Source organism: Delphinapterus leucas, chromosome 11 (assembly GCF_059928025.1).
Source record: "Delphinapterus leucas isolate spDelLeu-1000000601 "Yukka" chromosome 11, BTC_Dleu_Yukka2, whole genome shotgun sequence".
Taxonomy (NCBI): Eukaryota; Metazoa; Chordata; class Mammalia; order Artiodactyla; family Monodontidae; genus Delphinapterus; species Delphinapterus leucas.
Window position 1 is genome coordinate 40,474,122 of NC_143139.1, and position 22,796 is coordinate 40,496,917.

At 40.7% G+C, this 22,796-nt stretch overlaps 1 protein-coding gene across 6 annotated transcripts in view; it reads left to right on the forward strand.

Annotated features, from left to right (window-relative positions):
* The window catches only part of DIP2B (DIP2 acetate--CoA ligase B (putative)), a 239,195-nt gene that overhangs the window by 196,929 nt on the left and 19,470 nt on the right, over nt 1–22,796 (forward strand). For all 6 annotated transcript variants that reach the window (XM_022572180.3, XM_089920703.1, XM_089920702.1 and 3 more), the window contains 8 exons: nt 1,639–1,719; nt 4,212–4,339; nt 6,060–6,174; nt 9,929–10,130; nt 16,409–16,518; nt 16,656–16,736; nt 20,180–20,303; nt 21,872–21,993. In XM_022572180.3, coding sequence (XP_022427888.1) covers nt 1,639–1,719; nt 4,212–4,339; nt 6,060–6,174; nt 9,929–10,130; nt 16,409–16,518; nt 16,656–16,736; nt 20,180–20,303; nt 21,872–21,993 — 963 coding nt within the window. The remainder of the gene's footprint in view (nt 1–1,638; nt 1,720–4,211; nt 4,340–6,059; nt 6,175–9,928; nt 10,131–16,408; nt 16,519–16,655; nt 16,737–20,179; nt 20,304–21,871; nt 21,994–22,796) is intronic.

A 22,796-nucleotide genomic window follows, 5' to 3' on the forward strand; every position in this document is an offset into this window, starting at 1 on the left:
CAATAATAATACTAACCAAAAAAGGAGAAGAAAACTGTTGCACTGGTTTTGCAAATTAAAGTTTCTCATATTTTTCTTACTGGATTCTTATATTTAAACCCTGAGAGAATTTTTCAATGTGGTTAACACTTCACTAGAACAAAAGATCTAAAAATGGCTGCTTAGAAAATAAAAGTGTATTTTAAAAATAAGCTACTGGTAGGGAATTCCCTGGCGTCCAGTGGTTAGGACTCCTTGCTTTCACTGCTGAGGGCCCAGGTTCATTCCCTGGTTGGGGAACTAAGATCTCACAAGCCGCGTGGTGCAGCTAGGAGAAAAAAAAAAAAAAAAAAGCTTCTGGTGAGAAAAACTTTGCAACACATATGAATGCAAAGAGCTAATTTTCCATTGTTATCTCTTACTAGCTATTTGATATGAGGCAAATGAAACTCTCTGTGCCTTTCTCATCTGTAAAATGAAAATATTAATTCTGTTTCATAGGGTTTTCTTGAGAATTAACTGTATTTACACCCATGCCTGGCACATGATAACCATTTTATAAATGTTAGCTCTTGTTATAGTTGTTCCCTGTGTAAAAAAAGAAATCTTAAAAATTAAAGGGAAAAATCCAATCAAATAGAAATAATAGACAGGAGACATGACTAGGCTATTCACAAAAGAAATACAAATGGCGGTAAATTAAGGAAAAGAAATTCATCCATGTTAGTAATAAATAAATGCAGCTAAAATAATAGTGGGATTTCTTTTTTTGCCTACCAGATTGGCAAAGTTTAGAAAAATTGATAACATGTAATATTAGCCAGAGTATGGGAAAAACATTCTAATACGGTATTGGTAGAGTGTAAATTGCTATAATAATTTTGTAGGACAGCCTGTTAAAATTGAAAAGACTCATGCCTTTTGTACAAATGCACAGAAATATGTACAGCAGTATTCAGTAAAGCACTGTTCATATAGTGAAAAATTAGAATGACCTACCTAGCCAGAAAGACTGGTTACGTTCTAATAGTGCTGATTCTGATGGTTTCCTGAGTACTGACTCTAGGCCAGGCACTGTGCTTGCATCTACAAATCTATTTATATTCCCTTGATCTTTACCCTAAGCCTGTGATAGGCATTGAGAGTTCCATTTTATGGCTAAAGAAACTGAGGTATAGAGAAATGCAGGAACCTTCCTAAGGCCCACGTTACTAGTAAGTGGCAAAGACAGACATTGAACTTACATCTGACTCCAAGGGCTATGTTATCTCGTTCCACCATGTGATGGTATATTATAGAACTCTTGTACAAAGAGAGCTAGATTGACTATTACCAACTTGTAAAGGTATCCAAAATACATATACTATACCAAACACATATAATATATGAAAAAGCAAGTTACAAAATAGTATATATAATATGATCCCTTAAAAAAATTCTTAATATGTTAATATGTGAATCTAAAAAAGTCCGCAGAGATAAACAACAAATTATAAATGTTTGTTATGTCTTAAGCAGGTGGGATTACTGGATTCACTATTTTTTATAATTTTAGTTTTCAACAAGCATGTATTACTGTTTTAAATTTTTTTTTAAGACTTTTTAAAAATCAAATACTTTTTTTTTAAGCTAACATTTTCACTTTTTTCTGTCATTTAGGTGATTCCAGTGAATTCCGCAGGCTCTCCTGTTGGGGATGTACCGTTCATCCGGTCGGGATTACTGGGGTTTGTAGGGCCAGTAAGTGACACTTTCATATTTGTTTTGGTGCATCTGATCCAAATATTTGAACTTTAGTTCACAGAACAAATTCTTATTAGTCCAAGAGTATTACAGGGCCACTTAACTTACATGTAGAGCAGCTCCTGTAAAAAATGTCATAAAATGAGTGATGTTTATTGCTCCAGTTACCCAAGTTCATTTTATTCCTTCAAACTAAGACAGTATCTTTTATTTTCAAAACTCTTTTCACTTATTCTTCCTATGTTGCGTTGATTTGATTAATATATTTCAGTAAGTGAGAAGAGTGCTGAAAAAGTTACCCTCAATAGCAAAGGGAAACCATAATAGTGTACAAATCATTTTCATACGGATTATCAGTACTACACCAGGTGTAACAGTAAATCCTCTGAATGAAAACAGTTTGTTTTTCAGCAGGTGGTATTTACAGGCATTGGGTTTACAGAGGCAATTAGGATACAAAACCTGTTCTCAAAGAGCTCACAGTTAGTTTCATGAGCCGGTGAGGAAGGCAGAGAGGCAGAGCATGAAGGGCTTTGCATGACATAATGGGAAGTTTGGATTTTATTTTGTAAGTAATAGACCTTCATTATCATAGTTGAGCCCACATACCTCTTCCATCTCTTAATTACCTCCTTACCCTCTCTTTTTTCTCCTCATAACAGTTCAAGTTCTATAAGAAAAGATCTAATTTTATTTTCTTTCTTCCCCACCATTTATGGGTGACAGTGGGGTTGAGGACATACCTCTAAGAGAATCACTCTCCTAGAAAGAGACATCTGCACCTACTGTCTTGACTTCTAAACTCAGCACCAAGAAATTCTCAGAGACCCAGCTCCTTTTAGCTTCCACTCCACTATTGAGGTCCAAGATGGAGCTCCAGCCATCACATCTGCATTCCAGGAAACAGGACAGAAGAAAGGGTGTAGCCCTACTATCTCTTAAGAGAAATTCCCTGAAGCTGCTGAGCAACACTTCTACTTATATCTCGTTGTTCTGAACTAGTCACCTGGCCACACATAGCTGCAAGGGAGGCTGAAATGCATGCCGAGCTAGAAATTCTACTACTGTGAAAGAAATGGAAAAATAGATGTTGGAGGACCAGCAGAGACTGTCTTGTTCTCTTTATTCACTTCCACCGTAGGACCTTTCAGACTGTGTTGAAAATGGCTGATTTTCTTCTGTCTTTTGGGATGACAGAAGGATGGGCCAGTAGCTTCTTGAGACTAGAGATTATGTCTTACTTACAAAGCCTAGTCAGTGTATGGCACTACATTGTGCTTAGTAAATCAATTAGTGACATTCAAATGGAGATGACTACTAGATAATTCAATATATGTAAATGGTCCAAAAATTTAGGAATTCTATAATGAATGGGAAAAGTTAATTTATTGCAAATGAGTCTGGGAAAATTATTGATAAAAATTATATGAAATAATAAATAATAGAATTATTTATACAGCGATGCTTTGAGGACATTGACAGCAGGCTTTCCTGCAGCTCAGTTATTTTTTTGGAAAGGAGAGGCTCCTACAATTCCTTAGACGTTTCTTTATTAACTTATTTCTAATATTACCAGATGGAAACATTACCCTTATAAATCTGAGACATTCATTCTCACATTAAAACTGTTTTACTCTCTTCCTAATTCCAGTGTTAAATGGTCTAACAATTTTCTCCTCTGCATCCATCCCATGAATAAGTACAGAAAATGAACTAATACATAATCATGGCTAGGAAAATGAACTGTGCTCATTTGGCATCCTAGTTGCTTTCTTATAAAATTCCTGCATGGGACTTCCCTGGTGGTGCAGTGGTTAAGACTTCCACTGCAAGGCGCACAGGTTCAGTCCCTGGTCGGGGAACTAGGATCCCAACGAGCCTTGCAGTGCGGCAAAAAAATAAAATAAAATTCCTCCCTAAGAATGAATATGGGGCTTCCCTGGTGGCACAGTGGTTAAGAATCCGCCTGCCAATGCAGGAGACACGGGTTTGAGCCCTGGTCCGGGAACATCCCACATGCCGTGGAGCAACTAAGCCCGTGAACCACAATTACTGAGCCTGCGCTCTGGGGCCCATGAGCCACAACTACTGAGCCTGCGTGCCTCAACTACTAAAGCCCATGTGCCTAGAGCCCGTGCTCCACAACAAGAGAAGCCACCCCAGTGAGAAGCCTGCACACTGCAACAGAGAGTAGCCCCCGCTCGCTCAACTACAGAAAAGCCCGCGCACAGCAACGAAGACCCAGTGCAGTCAAAAGTTAATTAATTAATTTAAAAAGAATGAATATGAATGGATTCCCTTCTTATATACTATTAAGACCGCATTAATTGTAAGATGCCACTGATTCTGAGATGTCGAGATGTGAAACACTTTTTTAGAATCCATAAAATATATTTTCTTTCCTACAGTTTTTATGAGATTTATTTCAAGGCAGGAAGTAAAATGTCTGTTTTGCTATTTAAATTACGTAAATCATTGTTACCTTTCAGGGCAGCTTGGTTTTCGTGGTTGGAAAAATGGATGGGTTACTGATGGTTAGTGGTCGAAGACATAATGCTGATGACATTGTTGCTACTGGATTGGCTGTTGAATCAATAAAGACTGTTTATAGGGGAAGGTGAGTAGTACAAAGTTCAAAGGTTAGCACTTCTGGTGGAATCTAAAGATACCTCTGTAGGGTGATTTGAGTTGTATTCTGTAGATGCTCTAGATTAGGTTGTTTTTGATTAAGTGTAGCAGAAACCAGGCTCTGAATATTTATCTTAAAATGTCTGGTTCTTTGGCTGTAATTGAGGGGCTGTAACCATATCCTGTATTTCAGTTTTTAATTACTACTGTTTGTTGAATCCTGAAGACTGAGGAGAGATTTCTGAAACACTGAACTTCCTACATTCCTTCGATACAGAAGTCACCCCATTCAGTCTAATTGAGATAGATGCTACTCTGTAGGAGTTTACATCTAAGAATTGTTCTCTTACTTGACTCTAAATTATTACCATTTCAATGTAGAGATTGACATAGTACATAAGCCCTAATTTCAAATTCCATGGATGAAGTCAATTAGATACCCTCTTTTCTTTGCTTATTAACTCAAGAAAAGATATTTGGCATATATTTGAGTAATTGATGTCCTGTTCAGTAGTTTTCGGTCATGGATATATGTCTTTAAAGCAATCCTGGTGTCCCTTAGTTTTTGAAGCAGTAGAAAAATTAAACCACTAGAGAACCAGTTCCTGAAATGTATAGTTTTTTGTAATGGTGTGGCTTCCTGTGAGATGTAAACTCCATGGGGTACTGGACCTTCTGTCTTTGGTCACGGTCACATCCCCAGCACTCGGCACAGTGCCTGGCACGCAGTAGGTGTTCATTAAATATGTGCGGATGAAAGGAAAGAAGGAAGGGAGGTGGTCAGGCTTGCTGGCGTTCTCAGCCCTCCAGTGCCTTCCCGTTATTTCACACATTCATTCAGCAAGCGTTTATTGGGTGCCAACTGTGTGCCACCGTTCTGGATGCTCAGGGTGTGGCAGTGAACAACACCGGCCACGTCTCTGCCTGCGGGAACTCACATTCTCATTGGGGGAGGAGCAGGTAACCACATAGGGAAACAGATACTAGGTGAGCTGGTGATGAGTGCTGTGCAGGAAGGACACGGCGTGGTGGTGCCTGCGGGTTATACGGGGAGTCTGGGAATGCCTCACTAGCAGGGGGATGTTTGAGCCGAGACCTCACTCAGAGCAACCCCTCCCCCCGCCTCCAGGTCCTCCGTGACCACCTGGGCGGGTCTGACCTCTCCCCACCACTCTCTGCTTCACCACCCTGCTCCAGGCACACTGACCTTCTTGCTGTTCCTCAAACCTGCCAAGCTCGTTCCTACCTCAGAACCTTTTCGCTTTCCGTTCCTTCTGCCCGGAAACCTCTTCCTCCAGATCTCCGTGCGGCTCGCGTCCTCACCTCATTCAGGTCTCTGCTCCAATGTCCGCTCCTCAGGGAGGCGCTGCCCGCCCCCCCCACCCCCCGACCCACACACTGCTCCGCCCCCGCCCTGCCTCGGTCCCCCGGTGTATAGCGCGACGTGATTGTTGTCTCTGACACGCAAGCTCCACAAAGACAGGGACTTCAGCTTATTTATCGCTACGTCCCAACATTCACGACAGTGGCGCTTAGTACGCGTTTTTTGAGTCCCCGTTTTGATGGTAATGATTTTGACGTTTTCTTTTCTCAACTACTCCTTCCTGGGCAGTGCGGTGGGGATGTCTCCTCTCTGTAATTCCAACTGAGCAAAGCAAATAGGACTGGTTGTGAAGGGAGTCCTGATGTGTTTGATCTGTCTCTCTTAGAATTGCTGTGTTTTCTGTGTCTGTATTTTATGATGAGCGCATCGTGGTGGTTGCGGAACAAAGACCTGACGCTTCCGAGGAAGACAGTTTCCAGTGGATGAGCCGTGTGCTACAGGTGAGCGCACCTGGGGTCTCTGTCGGGGAGGTTGACTTTGCTGTCAAAGGCAGCAGAAGCCACTGCTGAAGCATTTTCTTCAGTGGACCAGTTATGTTGCCCTTTTTTTTCCCTGCCAGTAGCTACTCAAATATTCTAGCTACTGTTAGCAAAAGCAGATAATACCACGCCTCCTTGTGTACCACAAAGTATTTTTCTGCTCAGGTTGCCAAAAACAATTGAATTTGACCTGCCTCAGCAAGTTCTTTCATTCTTTTGTGCCTGAGTGTTAACTACCCATGAACGTTTTAACTGTCCAAATGTGGAACACATCTTTGACATAATCAGTCCCCATGTCAACAGCTGCAGTCTTACTGCATGCTACAAGTGGTGCCTAGAGTGTGAGGAATCCAATATGAGCTGCTGTTCTTACTTTGAAGGAGCTTTTACTGTGGAGTTAGAGATCTAGGTGAAGTAAACCACTAGGGAAGGAGGAAGACATGGGCTCAGTATAAGGGAAATGTTTCTAGGGGAGCAGGCTAGGATGATGAAGAGAGCCTAGTATTCATTTAGAATCATACTTTGAATCCCAGCTCCACTACCTACCACATAAGTGCCTTTAGGCAGCTTACTTAACCTTACTTAACCTTATTTTCTCGTCTGTAAAGTGGGGATAGAATTATCTATATTACGGAGCTATTGGAAGGTTAATTGACAGTAATTAGATAATGAATTGAAATATTTAGTGCCTGCCTTCAGTACAACAAGATGATGGCGATCATCATTAATATAAAAAAGAACAATCATAAGCATATCTCCAATGAGGAGTTTATCTTAAATAACATTCCCTTTCACTCCCGGTCCCCTCACTCTGCTCTATTTTCTGATTAGTATTTATCAGCTATAAGTGTCTTCATATGTATTGTTTTCTACATCCACTATAATAGAAGACCCATGAAAGCCAAGAGTTACTCTCTCTTGTTCCTGTTAGTCCAGAACCAGATGGCTATGCCAGCACATCATCAGAGTAGGCTCAGCAAATATTTGTTGGATAAATGGATGGTCCAGAGAAAGCGTGGACTGTCCTTACCATTCAACTTATATGTATTGGGATTGTTCCCAGTGTCTATAAGTTGTCTGCTTGGGGCATTTGGATTTATTTATTGCCAGTTAGTAGTAATGTTGTAGAAATGTTGTAAGCATGAGATGAGTGATAGCACTAGATGACTTTTAAGATTCTTCCTATCTGCAGGGCCTGTGATTCGGAATTATCAGTTGGTATAGCATAGGCTGTTTATAGTGCAAAAATCAGAGAAAGGAAAGAGAATACTGAAGATAGACTAGATAGAAAAAACTGTGAAGAAAGTGGGACTGGGTGATCTCTGAAAGACGGTTAGTAATCAGACCCGCAAAGAGAATTTTTTTATACTGTTCATATTTTCAAACACACTGCTTATTTCATTCAGAAAGAACTTTGGGGGATAGTGGTAGAATCTTGTGGTGAATTATGTATTTTTTCCAGTTACAGGAAGCAAATTTCCCAGGTTGTTATTTTTCCTTGAAAAGCAACTATAGGAATTAAATGCAGTGCTAAACTTACTAATCCAAATTTTTGTTAAAGTCATTTGGGGTCTGATTTGGGTGCGAAATAAGAAGGCATTATCTTATATGTAGCTTCTCTTCTTGGGGTACTTGGATCCATAGTAGAACATTAAGAACTCCATATGTTCTGGTAGGTTAGAGCCCAGAGGTTGTTTAATTCCAGGTCTGTGTATGATATAAACTAAACACCTAACTCAACACCTTCTAAGGAACGTCGTCAGTGGATGACTTACCAGGTGGCGTATTTTCAGTGAGGAATCCAGGCTACACATGATACATTTGCTAACTTCCTGTATATTCTAAGATACTCAAGACTTAGGAACTGTTACAGACTTCCCATTTCCTAGTTATCTCTGTTGGTTAGTGGATTAGTCTGAAGAATATGCTTTCAAGTTTATTCCTCTGCCCTTTTAAGTCATTTTAATAAAAGGCCTTGTCTGTCTTTTATGACTCTTGGTCCATTCGTCTTCTCAGGCTGGATCTCCTTTTCAGTAAGATTTGTGGGTAGTACAAAAGAACCCTCTCAGCTGGCATGTTTAGAAATGGTATCGATGGTTGGTCAGTTAGTTTTCAAAGGTGATTGAAGCAGAAAACCATAACAATGAGAAATTCTTCAAGTATTAAATCTTAACACAAAACATAACAAGTGTGCCTTTATTTGACGCAGAGGCGTGTGAGTGTGAGCTCCAGGTCAGCTTACTTCCATAAACTGCATCCAACAGCATTGGTTTCTGGTTTCATTTCCTTTAAGTTAGACTAGAACGTGAGTATTTGAAAAGAAACTTACCTTTTAGAATTGACTTGTCCATTCCTATCAACAGTAGGAGTTCACCTCTAATGAGTCTTTAGAAAGCATAACTCTTCCTAACTCTTCCTATTTTGCATTCATATTTTATCAGTGGATATAATAGTTAATTATATGAGCACAGTAACAAGAACAGCAGCTGTAAAAGGTATTGAAGCAGGCACAGCTGACACTCAGTGAGCGCACAGGTGCGTGGCTGGGAACAGGGGTGCGCCGAGGGAGCTGTTGGCCTCCAGGACTCAGTGTGCGGTGGGCCTCACCTGGATGTTTTGCAAAGGGGTTGCCTAGTAATCTGGTGAACCACTTAAGCAAGGGCTTACTTACAGAGCTTCTGTTTTGTTCATAATAAAAATACTGGGACTTCCCTGGTGGCGCAGTGGTTAAGAATTCGCCTGCCAATGCAGGGGACACGGGTTCGAGCCCTGGTCCGGGAAGATCCCACATGCCGCGGAGCAGCTAAGCCCGTGTGCCACAACTACTGAGCCCACGTGCCACAATTACTGAAGCCCACACGCCTAGAGCCCATGCTCTGCAACAAGCCACTGCAATGAGAAGCCCGTGCACCACAACGAAGAGTAGCCCCCACACGCTGCAGCGAAGACCCAATGCAGCCAAAATTAAATAAATAAAATAAATAAATTTATTAAAAATAAATTTTAAAATTAAAAAAAATTAAAAATAAAAATATTTTGCCTCTGTTTAATTGAGCTTTGTTGGACAGCTAAAATATTAAACGAACCGAAACAAATTTCTAGGTTTTGGACATTATCAATCAAGAGAGAACATACTGAGGCTTGCAAATCAGTATCCACCTCTGTCCATTTAGATTGTACTGGGTTGGCCAGTACCTCACCACTCTGCCATCACTGGAAGGATTAGGTACCTTTAGATGTATGGGATACTAATAATCTACCAGATTCTAGACCTAGAATGGAGAGAGAAAGAAAAACTCTAGGGCTTCCCTGGTGGCGTGGTGGTTAAGAATCCACCTGCTAATGCAGGGGACATGGGTTTGAGCCCTGGTCCGGGAAGATCCCATATGCCGCGGAGCAACTAAGCCTGTGCACCACAACTACTGAGCCTGTGCTCTAGAGCCCGCGAGCCACAACTACTGAAGCCCTCGCGCCTAGAGCCCGTGCTCCGCAACAAGAGAAGCCACCGCAGTGAGAAGCCCGCGCACCGCAACGAAGAGTAGCCCCCGCTCACCGCAACTAGAGAAAGCCCACGCGCAGCAACGAAGACCCAAGCAGCCAAAAATAAAATAAAACACGAAAAACTCTTAGAGTAGAATAATGCATTGTGTTAGGAGGATGTCAAATGTCATAAAATTAATCTCACTGAGCATTTTTTTTGTTTGTATTTTTCTAGGCAATCGATAGCATTCATCAAGTGGGGGTTTATTGTCTTGCTCTGGTGCCTGCCAATACTCTGCCCAAAACTCCACTGGGAGGGATCCATATATCTCAGACGAAACAGCTCTTTCTGGAGGGATCGCTACATCCTTGTAATATCCTCATGTGCCCACATACATGCGTGACCAATTTGCCAAAACCCCGGCAAAAGCAACCAGGTAAGAATGCTGGCTTTGAAGGCATGACATTAAAACTGTAACTTGAAGAAGCTGAATTCTCTCAGCATGATTTTTTTCTCTAGAGTTGGACTTTACAAAGATTAGTAAGTAACATGAGAATCGTATCAGCTGACCAAAAGCAGGAAGGAGTGAGATTTTGTAAACTAGCTTTTCCAGGTTTACTGTTGGCTCAGCCTTCTGAGTAATTCTCAGTAGAGTGTCCATTTTCCCAGGATGTAAGGTATGGGGTCAAGGTGATCAGAATCCCACTGGTGGAGGTAGAATAAAGCAAGTCCTGTAATGGAAGGTTCTGATAATAAGAATAGCTAGTATTTACTGAGGCTTACTAAAAGCCAAATATTAGCTATACATTTTACAAATATGATCTTAGAGCTTTGCCCTCAGCTGTGGAAAGTAAAGTTCAGAAAAGTTAAGAATTGTGCCCAAAGTCATATAGCTGGTTAGTGACAGAGGTGAGATAAATAACATGTTTTGCATTTGCCATATTCCTATGAATTCAAGATGCAAATAGAAGTATGTGAATTGCCATATGAAACAAAGAAAAAACCAAATAGTCAATTTCACCATTTTGCCTAATTTCTGAACAAACCTGGGTTGTAGGGCTAATGAGTAGGAGACTAAAGGCAGGAGTAAGTGATTGATGGTCAGTCATGTTAAAATATCTATTTAGGGCTTCTCTGGTGGCGCAGTGGTTGAGAGTCCGCCTGCCGATGCAGGGGACACGGGTTCGTGCCCCGGTCCGGGAAGATCCCACATGCCGCGGAGCAGCTAGGCCCGTGAGCCATGGCTGCTGAGCCTGCGCGTCCGGAGCCTGTGCTCCGCAATGGGAGAGGCCACAACAGTGAGAGGCCCGTGTACTGCAAAAAAAAAAAAAAAATCTATTCAATCCAACATGAAGTCATTAAGTTTTATTGATGCCTTTTCATTTTAATTGAGAAGTTAATGAGAGCCTCCCAGTTTCTTGTATGCCTGGAAACACATGAGAGCTAAAATCTGGCCTTTACAGTTCCCACTGCTACCACATACACTCACACACACATATACATAGTGGGAAGATTAGGAAGTCAAAGGGAAGTATGGCATTTAATCATATTTCCATTAAGACCGCTTTTGCTGAAAGGTAAATATGATGTACAATAATAAAATAAAAGGTAAGCCTCTGACTCTCTAGGATATTTTTATTAGGATATTACAATGTTAATCTGCTCTGCTTTGCAGTAGTTATTACTTCAGTGGTCTGGTGGCGAAGATCATATCACATTGGTTATATAGACGTTATTGTCAACTCGCCAAGTAACCTTATCTTAGTAACAGTGTATATAGAGCTACAGTATATATGATATTTATCAGTTTCTGCTAGTGGAAATGACAGTTTATGGAGGCTGATATTCTAAAGGGGCAGTTAGAATCAAGTCTGTACTAATCAAGAAATATATAAAAAGAAGTATCTTCATATTTCCTGCCTACGTATCTGATGGATATGTAAAACATACAAATCCTCCATCTTGTATTCTGTTATACTGAAGTCCTACATTTGTCATATGAGTAAAATCCTATTTTAAATAGCATTTAATCTAGAATTCCTTTAACAAAACTTTGATTTCAGTAGATGCTTAAAGGATGCAACTCAGAGACATAGTAGTTGCTTAAAACATTGCTTTTGCTAGCCAGATTTCACCCAGTTTTACTAAATGATGAAACCTATATAAAAGGTTTATTCCTAAGCCCTCATAGGCATAGCATCCACCTGTCTGATGAAAGCATTAGGTTTGGATTCTGTGTTTTTGCTGTCTGTTGTGATGGCCTGCTAAGATCTTAGTGGAATGTGTATGGGTCAGACCAAAGCAGCTTGAAAATGTAGCATAGGTGGAACAGACATGATGTGGGGATAGCATGAGAGGATGGGGTTTAAGAAGAATACAGGAGCATGGAGATGGTTGGGAGTGAGGTAAAAAAGGAAAGGAGAGGAAAAGGAAGATAGAAACGGTGTTAAGGTAGCCCAGTGACAAAAATCTCATTGAGATGTCTGTTAAGCTATCGTGTAAAAGAATGGGAATGTGTTAGGACTGGTTTCGGCTGCACGTTGCAGAAGAACATAACGGCTGCTTAAACAAGAGGCAAGTTTTTTCTTTCTCAAGTGAAAGAAATCCAGAGCTAGGCAGTCCAAGGCTAGGATGGAACTGGCTAGGAACCCTCAGTCACTGTTGGTCCAGCTTCCCATCTTATTGCATTGGCATTGTTATCAGTTAACTATTGTTATAGATGTGCTGCATAACAAATAATCCTAAAACTCAGTGGTTTAAAGTAAGAAGCATTTATTTTTCACTCATGGAATGTGGATCTGCTGAACCTGGCTGGGATCCTCTGGCCTTGGCTTGGCTCCAGGCTGTAGGTTGGGTTCAGACCTGTTCCATGTGTGTCCTCATCATGGGACCAGCAGCTACCTGTGCCATATTTTCCTCAAGGCAGATGGCAAAAGCAAGAAGCAAGCCAAACCATACAAGCATACTTAAAGCTTCTGTTTGCTTCATGTTTCCTAACATTTTATTGTCCAGAACAAGTCAGACCATGCCCAAAGCCAGTGGAGCAGCCAGGTATATACTCCTCTCATGTAATCACAGCAAGGAAGACTTGTAAGAAAATCAAACAATCTGCCACAGCCAGCCTTAGCATACTGCCTCAGGGTTCATTTAAGCTCCTGACCTCCAGCCATCAGTTCTGCATTCCAGCTAGCAGGTGGGAGAAAAAGACAAAGAAGGGAATACCCTTCCCCTTTAAACATATCTTCTAGAAATCGCACATATTACTTACTCTTACCTATTATTCTCCCACACTAAAGAATATAGTCTTTATTCCAGGCATTTGCCCAGCTAAAAACTGGGGGTTGTGTTTTTAAGGAAAAAGAGGAGAATAGGGCTTGATGACTAGCAGTCTTTGCCAGTGGAAATTTACAGAATTTTGTGGAGAAAATAAGAAGACATATTACAGGTACAGCACAGTATCAGCAATTAGCCTCGTAGATGTTATTGCTTTCAGTAATTTTTCACTCTTTGACTCATAGTCTCAAGAAATACACACAGAAGGACCTCAAGAAATTACTGCTGAATTATTTTTGTCATTTTAAATTACTCTGAAAAATTCACTTTTTAAAACGTCACACCTTTATTAACTTTACATTGTGAGTCCAGGAATGGGCAACTTACACAGTCATATATAGCCTGAGTCCTGCCTATATAAAAAAGGCTGTCTCCAACATAATATATCTGTTAACGTATTATGCAGTCTCTTGGGAAAGAATTTTGCATATTGTATTGGATTGGCCAAAAAGTTCCTTCAGTTTTTAAGTAAAAATAAAAGACATTTTTCATTTTCACCAAGAACTTTATTGAACAGCATATTCACCATTTTGTTCCACTACCTCCTGCCATTTTTCAGGCAACTTCATAATTCCATCTTCCCAAACCTTTTTCTTTTTGAGCAAAGAACAGTTCCAGGTGCCTTTTACAGTCTTCCAAGGAATTGAAACTTTTTCCATTAAGAGAATTTTGTTAAGACCGAAATAAATGGAAATCTGAAGTTGCAATGTCTGGTGAATACGGCGGGTGAATCAGAACTTCCCAGCCAAGCTGTAACAGTTTTTGCCTGGTCATCAAAGAAACATGTGTTCTTGCGTTACCCTGATGGAAGATGATGCGTTTTCTGACTAATTCCTCTTTTCGTCGAGTGCTGCTTTCAACTGGTCAAATTGGAAACAGTACTTGTTGGAATTAGTCATTTGATTTTCCAGAAGGAGCTCATAATAGAGGACTCCCTTCCAATCCCACCATATACACAACATCACCTTTGGATGAAGACTAGCCTGTAGTGTGGTTGGTGCTGGTTCATTTCACTTGCTCCACAATCTCTTCTGTTCCACATTATTGTACAGTATCCACTTTTCATCTCCTATCACGATTTGTTTTAAAAACGGAACGTTTTCATGACATTTCAGTAGAGAATCGTGAGCAGGAATACAGTCAAGAAGGTTTTCTTTGCTTAACTTATGTGGAACACAAACATTAAAGCAATTAACGTAACCAAGCTGGTGCGAACGGTTTTCAGCGCTTGATTTGGATATTTTGAGTATGTCAGCTATCTCCCGCGTGGTATAATGTTGATTGTTCTCAATGACGCGATTTGATCGCTATCAACTTCACCTGGTTTACTCAACCGTGGAGCATCGTCCAGTGAGAAATCTCCAGCACTAAATTTTGCAAACCACTTTTGACATAGTCAGTCAGAGCACCTTCTTCATACACTGCATAAATCTTTCTATGCATTTCAGTTGCGTTTTTACCTTTTTTGAAATAATAAAGCATTATACGCCGAAAATGTTGTTTTTCCTTCTATCTTCAATATTAAAATGGCTACACAAAAATTCACCAATTTTGATAAGTTTGTTTTTAAATGCACACTGATATGACAGCTGTCATAATACAGTCTAACAAAATTGTTTGGAGTGAACTTAAAGACAGCTAAGCACTACTAGAGAGCCATCTTACGGAAAAAACCAAACGAACCTTTTGGCCACCCAGTACTTAAAATTTCAGTGGACATACACTTTGTAGATGAAAACTGTTTAGCAGAGTATTGGAGTTCTTTACCCTTAGGGTGTGTTTTTTTTTTTAGTTTAAAATTTTTCTTTAACTTTTCATTTTGAAGTAATTTCACTTACAAAAAAAGTTGCCAAATAGTAAAAGAATTGCCTTATACTCTTTACCCAGCTTCCCCACATATTTAAAAGTGATTCCGTGATTTAAGTGATTTTGTTCCAGCTATTTCAGTACATTCATAGTCAACAGATTTTGGCAATAAACGTTATTTAATATTAATCAAAGCATAGCATCAGCATTATTCAAAACTCAGCTGGCAATAAATTTTGTTATGTTTTAGCCGTCGTCTTAGTTTCATATGTTGGAGTCTAATCTTTAAGTGACCATCAGGAAAGGCATACAAAGCCCTAGCATTATTGAGAAAGGGAGAGTTTTCCTTTTTTATCTTGAGAAAGGGAGAGTTTTCACTTTTTTTTCCCCAAGTGGCAAGCCTCTGGAACAGTTGAAAATACTGTAATGAACACCCATATACCTTCCCCTGGATTCAGCAACTGTTAACTTTTTTTTTTAACTGAATTCTTTGAAAGGAAATTGCAGACATCATGACAGTTCACCCCCAAATATTTCAGCAGTGTATCTCTAGAGAACAAAAACATTCTCCTAAAATTTTCCTAATCAGCCACAATGCCATTATCCTATTAAGAAAGTTAGCATTGAGCTTCCCTGGTGGCGCAGTGGTTGAGAGTCCGCCTGCCGATGCAGGGGACACGGGTTCGTGCCCCGGTCCAGGAGGATCCCACATGCTGCGGAGCGGCTGGGCCCGTGAGCCATGGCCGCTGAGCCTGCGCGTCCGGAGCCTGTGCTCCGCAACGGGAGAGGCCACAACAGTGAGAGGCCTGCGTACCTCAAAAAGAAAAAAGAAAGTTAGCATTAATATAATCCTATCATTTAATAATACACAATCTATGTTCATATTTCTCCACCAGTTTATTATAGTAGCTGATTTTTTTTTTAATCCAGTATCTAAAGTCACACATTGCTTTTGGCTGTCATGTCCTTTAACTTGAAAGCTCCCAAATCTGTTGTGTCTTCAAGACACGGACCTTTTTGAAGAATCCAGGCCAGTTGTCTTGTAGAATGTCCTACAATCTGGATTTCATTGCTCACTTAAAATAAAGCCCTTCTGATTTTCCTGATGAACTCACCCTCAGTCCTCATAGATGGCAGATTTCTTTTCAGACCAGATATTTATTACTGTTAAGCCCCTGTTAGGGTTTTATCCATGATTGGAACAGATGAAATGTATCAGTAGGAACCAATGCAACCAACTGTCACCTCCTCGGAGTGAAAACTTCCCTCTCTACACAGTCCCTCCACCCCCCAATCCATGTCTCTCCTGTGGTCCTATTTTCTTTTTTTCCAGCACTTCCTGCTACCTGACATTATTTGTGTATGTGTTTATTGGTTGCCTTTCCCCGCTAGAATACAAGCTGTATGTCTTGTTTGCTACTTTGTCCCAGTGCCTAGAAGGGTGCTCAGTCGGTATTGGTTGAATGAACGTTTGAACCAGCTTTGGTCAGTCTGGGAATGCTTGGGGCTGGCGTGGGGGTGGTATGTAGCTTGAATCGCCATCTCCAGAGAGCTGATTTTTGCTTTTACTTACAGGCGTAGGCCCTGCTTCTGTGATGGTTGGGAATCTGGTTGCAGGAAAACGCATAGCACAAGCTGCAGGAAGGGATCTTGGGCAAATCGAAGAGAATGATTTAGTGAAGAAGGTAAGTGTTCCAGAAGTGTTGATTTTTACAAACAAGTCAAGGACAGAACCTACGCTTCAGGTAACAGATGGCAGATGCATTGTCCAGCTTTTTAAAAGTTGCTGACTATGATTCTTTTTTCTGCTTTATGACTTCAGCACCAATTTCTGGCGGAGATCTTACAGTGGCGAGCCCAGGCAACTCCTGACCACGTACTCTTCATGCTGTTAAATGCCAAGGTATTAAGAATGCAATTGTATGTCTAATCAGCTGGCTATTGTGAGAGTATCTTAGGCACGCTTGATCTCTTTCTTTCATCAGAAAAGTTCTATTGCCAACTCAGAGGAAGGAGTTGTTGCCTTCTCCTCGTTTTAATATATGAGGATAAATTGTGCAGTTATTTCAAGGTTGAAATGAGACCTCCTGGAGTGTTATTCAATACTGTCTCTTTTTTGTCACAATCAAGTTGTCTTTATTCAGCTCTGATAGGAACCATAGGACAACCATGTAATTACATAATCTACAGATAGACAGAATGCATTGTGTCAATGTAATTTTTAACCCAGTTTGACTTTTAATTCTTTGATTTCCACCAGAAATAAAATGACTTTAGATCAACATTTTAAAAACCAGTTGTTTCTAGTACATACTTAAATTATTTATTGCTAACATAAAAAGCAAATTGAAAATTATTCAAGAGTATGTTTAACTATTGCTTTCTAATGGATGGTTCGCCAGAATATTGTATTTTTTAAGTTATGCATTCCAGGGGAGTCTGTTGAGATTTGTTTGTTTTAATGGTTGAGTCTGAAGCTGAAAGTACTGTGACCACAGCATAGAACAGCATTTGTCACCAGCAGGGGGAAGACTGGAGGGCCTATTGGAGCCCCTTAGGGGACTTACCCAGATGGCCGCCTTCTGCCCCAGGTCCTGGATTCTGATAGTCTCTCCCTCCCTCCCCCCCTCCCCTCCCCTCCCTCCCTCCCTCCCTCCCTCTCTCTCTCTCTCTCTCTCTCTCTCTCTCTCTCTCTCTCTCTCTCTCTCTCTCTCTCTCACACACACACACACACACACACACCCCACACACACATACACAGCTTTGAGAATTTATGCAGTGATAGAACCTGAGAGGAATATGTTGTGCATCTTAGTGAAAAGTCAGTTAAAATCTTAAGAACCATTACTCCATGGTAGAAAACTTTGGGACTTCCTTGCTCCACCTCTGCATGAAGTGGGCTTCTCTTCAAGCCCATGGATTGATTAGGGTCCTTCCATTTCAGTAAGAAGATGTCAATCCAGCTTGTTCCCCACTCCACTCCCAAGCTTGGCTACAGTTAAACTTATGGCCCTGTCAAATCATACTTCACATCTATTTGTTAGTGAACGTAAGTTGAAATTTGCTTCTTGGGTAGAGAAATAATATATATGGATGACTAAAGGACATGTAGTCCATCTATTCTTCTGCATATTCTAACATTTTACCTTGGATTAGCCCAGGCCACCAGAAAGCTTAGGAACCATACAACATTGTTCCCTTATGCCCAGAAAATGCTTCTTACTGAAGTTTAGTTTACTGCCGTACCAAGGACCAAAAAGAGAGCTATTGTAAGAAATGGCCTTATGAATTTAGCCCTGATTTTAGCCAAAGGAATATTCATTTTAGTGTTATAACCTTAATGTCCAACAATAGACAATTGACTAAATAAATTATGGCATATAAACATGAAATACTATGCAGTCATTGAAAATAATGTTATAGAATAGTTGATGACCCAGAAAATAGTCATATGTGGAAGTAGGAAAAGTAGGATATAAAACTTTAATAATAATTGAGTACTTACTGAAGACCCTGTCCTGGGTGCTTCCCATTTCATAGTTCATTTTAAGGTTAGGGGAACGGAGGCATAGAGACATAAAATCACTTGCCCAAGGTCGCAGGGCCCTAAGTGGTAGGACTAGGAAATTAGCTCCTTCATTTGAACCCAGACTAGCTTCAGAGCCCACATTCTTAGCCAATGCACTGTACAGCCTCTGGCATAAGATAGTATATCTTTTTTTTTTTTAATGTTGCATGTGAATTTATATATAATACATACTCATTTGTTAAAAACCAGGAAAATATACAGCAAAAGTTAATAGTGGTTACATCTCATATTTACTAATCTATATTTTCCAAATTTTCTATATTGAACTTGTACTACTTTATATTAATGAAATTTAAAAGTTATTTTTAAAAGAAACAGCTCAGTAAACTTGTTTTTATCATGAGTTTTTTAAAGTTAAGTTACAATAATTAAAACAGTGTGGTATTGGCACGATACAGACAAATAACAGTTTGGTTTTATCTGGTAAAGTTGAAGGTGGGCATACCCATTGACCCAGCAATTCCATTTCTAGGGCTATACCTGACCAAAACTCATATATTTATGCACCAGGATATATGTATTAGAATGAATTGTCCATCAGCAGTAGAATGGATGAATAAATTGTGGTATGTTCATGCAGTTAAATACTGTGCAGCAACAAAAGCAAATGAACATGAGAGGTTAGATGACGCTTCATAGAATGTTGAGAGAAAGAAGCAAATCACAAAAATATATATGTACAGCACAACTCTATGAAAATCAAATATTTTATAGGTGGTAAAAATATAAAGAAAAAGAAATTAGCCACTAACATTAAAAAGTCACGATAGTGGTCCCCTATGGAGGGAAGGAGAAGGCACCCATGGGGGTGCTTTTAAGCAGTGGTCTTTTTCACATCAGGCTGGTTCTTACACAGATGCTTATTTTATATATATATCTTTTTTCTTTTTTCTTTTTTTTTTTTTTAACCGGTACGCGGGCCTCTCACTGCTGTGGCCTCTCCCGTTGTGGAGCACAGGCTCCGGACGCGCAGGCTCAGCGGCCATGGCTCACGGGCCCAGCCGCTCCGCGGCACGTGGGATCCTCCCGAACCGGGGCACGAACCTGCGTGCCCTGCATCGGCAGGTGGACTCCCAACCACTGTGCCACCAGGGAAGCCCTATATTTTTTTATTAAGCTACACGTTCATATCTTATGCACTTTCACACTCGTGTGTTATATTTTACAAAGGCACAGGGGTTCAAAAAGCCCAGCTCGGTGAAACTTGAATTGGACAATAAGGATATTTATGAAGACCCGCAGGAGAAATTATTCTCAGGACCAGGAATAATTGGCCATCTTCTAATCTGCTAACCTTTGTTAATTCACTGTTCGTGTTTTTGTTTACATCTCTGCTGTTAGAATACTCAGAGCCAAACTCGTGTTTTACGCAAGTGTACTTGACCACATAGCCAGCGCCCTGACCTCACTCATGCCCTCGTCCTGCTTTCATTTCTTTTATTTTCCCTTCTTCTCTTATTTCTTCATGTAAATACAAAATTGCTATGTATTTTTAAAGCTACCTTAAATAAGAGAGACTGTAAATACATACGTTTGATTTAAGTTAATGTTGTTAGTCCCTAAGTACCTTCAAACATTGAGAAAGAAAAGGAATACCACACATGTCTTTTGGTGCTTGGGGAATTTTCACTGAACTTGATAACTTGCTACAGATAATCTAGCAAGGCACAAGCCTTCCATATAATGTCAAATTGGCTCTGTTTGTTACTGTTTTCCTTACTGAGCGTCAACCTGCTTATACTTTCTTCTATTAACAGGGAACTACGGTGTGCACGGCCAGCTGCCTTCAGCTTCATAAGCGAGCAGAGAGGATTGCAGCAGTTCTTGGTGACAAGGGACATCTAAATGCAGGAGACAACGTTGTATTACTCTATCCACCTGGTAAGTGCTGGATTGGTAGACTAGACAAGCTCCATTGCTAGACTACAGACTCTAAGAGGACAGGAGCTCAGGGCTGCTATACGTGACCACGTGGACTGTGCGCACAGGCTCATGTCACGGGAACAGGCCTCTCCTCTCAGAGTTGTGCAGTGTGAGGGCTCTGCCAGGACCGAGTCTGTTGTATTTACTCTTGTATTTCCACTGTCTAGCTCAGTGCCTGGCACTATGGTAAATATTGAATGAGTGAATGACAACTCCTTGACTTTTGGAAACACTCAAAAGAGACCCTTATTTCTAGGAGTGCTCAGGAACGGGACTCTTTCACCCAGTTTTCAAAAGCATGTTGTGTGTGAACTCTGACTTCACATTCTCCACATCGTAATTCGTGCTTACTGTCCCTCGATTATTACTGCATTCATCTTCCACGCTCTAATTCAGCAACCTCTTTACATCAAGAGGGACTCAGGGACTTCCCTGGTGGTGCAGTGGATGGGAATCCGCCTGCCAGCGCAAGGGACATGGGTTCAATCCCTGGTCCGGGAAGATCCCACATGCCGTGGAGCAACTAAGCCCATGCACCACAGCTACTGAACCCTAGTGCCACAACTACTGAAACCCGCATGCCTAGAACCCGTGCACCGCTACGAAGAGTAGCCCCCGCTTGCCACAACTAGAGGAAGCCCACGCGCAGCAACGAAGACCCAGTGCAGCCAAAAATAAAATTAAAGAAAAGAGGGACTCAGAATTACTTGATGAGTTTGGTGTAAATATTAAAAATTTTAGGTGAAATATTTCAGTTGTCCCTTTCTTTAGTCTTCGGCCATCTAACTCATAATCCAGCCTTCTGTGGTCTTTTATCCCTTTTACCTCATTTTACTGTGATTCTCACTTTGCTTTTTTATTTACATTGATACTAAGATTTCTTAGAAGGTCTTCTGGTAAAGGAATTCCTCCCTGTTCCTGGGAGATTGTCTTCCATCTACCAATTAATCATGGTGATGGACCACAGCACTTCCCAAGGAGGCCACCCTTCGAGTCCTGATATTGCAGAGGCTTCGTATCAAGTGATGCCTTGCCTCCCTAAAACCTGCACCCACTGGGGGAGTGACGCCTCGGGGGTCCAATTGCTATTCACATAGCGGCCTTCTAAAGAGTGAAAGAAAGCTCAGGTGTTCCTCATCTCTCCTTTTCCCATTCTTTTATCTTCAAAGTGGAGCAGCCCTAATTTTTGCAGTTATTTCTCCTAGGTAATATCAAGTAATGATGTCAAAATACCTTCGTCAGGTATCTTTCAAGAGCTTACTTCTGAGCTCCTTTCTCGTTATTTATTCTTGGCTTCTCTATATTTTTTTTTAAGTTGTTTTATATGCATCCTTCTTTACCTTCAGTTTCTTCTAAATTTAAAAAATTTCTTCCAATAATGTCTCTGTTAAATTACGGTCTAATGAACCCATCTGGCACATGATTTAATAAACTGGTTTTGGAATAAATAAATAAATTGGTTTTGGAAGCTCTGGCTTTTGCTTTCTCGGTGACAAACCAGGCAGCTAAGTGGCTCTGTCTTGCAGGCATCGAGTTAATCGCTGCGTTCTACGGCTCCCTGTATGCCGGGTGCATACCTGTGACCGTCCGACCTCCTCATGCTCAGAACCTCACAGCCACATTGCCCACCGTCCGCATGATTGTTGATGTAAGTGCCGGGTATAACTTGCCTTGTCCTCATCTCATAAAACCCAGAGTCAGACAGCTAAGCATCCTTACTCATTTTCCAGTCTAATTGAGTCAGGAAGTCAAATCTGTCTCCTGCAAACTACCTCCTTTTCCTTTATCTGATCAAAGTGACCAGCATTTTCCAGTGAAGGAATGTGGGGAAAGCAGTTTTTGGTGAGATACAGGATTGTGTTTTTATCATGAACATTAAGGAAGTGAAGCTGTCATTAGTATTTCTCCATGAAACTTATTTTTTTCCCTCTTCTTAGAAAAGTCCTAATATTTTTTCTGCACAGTAACCAAGGTAATTTTAAATGCCAAACTGAATTCTCCCCATGTCAGGTCACTTTTGCGGGGGTTAGTCTTATAAATTCGCTTGGTATAGTATTAAAGTATACTACAGTAGGAAAGTAAGATAAATCTTATTCTAATCATATCCTAATGTACTTTAAAGCAAAGAGTTACAAAGTTCCAATTTATGTAACATTTGTTTCTCTAAGAACTGCTGCTCCATCCCCAACTGGAGCCTGCAGTATAAAAGGTGCATTCACCACAGATGATTTTACTACAAAGTTCAGTTTGGCAAAATGCCCTGGTTATATTCTGCAAAGCAGGCCGGAGCAGCAGGGAGGGGAGTTTCCTTCCACTGACACAGTTTGCGGGGTGAGGGAAGTTGGTCCCCATGAGTTTCCATGTGCGGGTGTGTGGAAGAGCTCGTTCCTCTGAGTGCACAGAGTCCCTCAAGTCCAGGGTATGTTCTGGGTCCGCTGTGTTTCACCATAT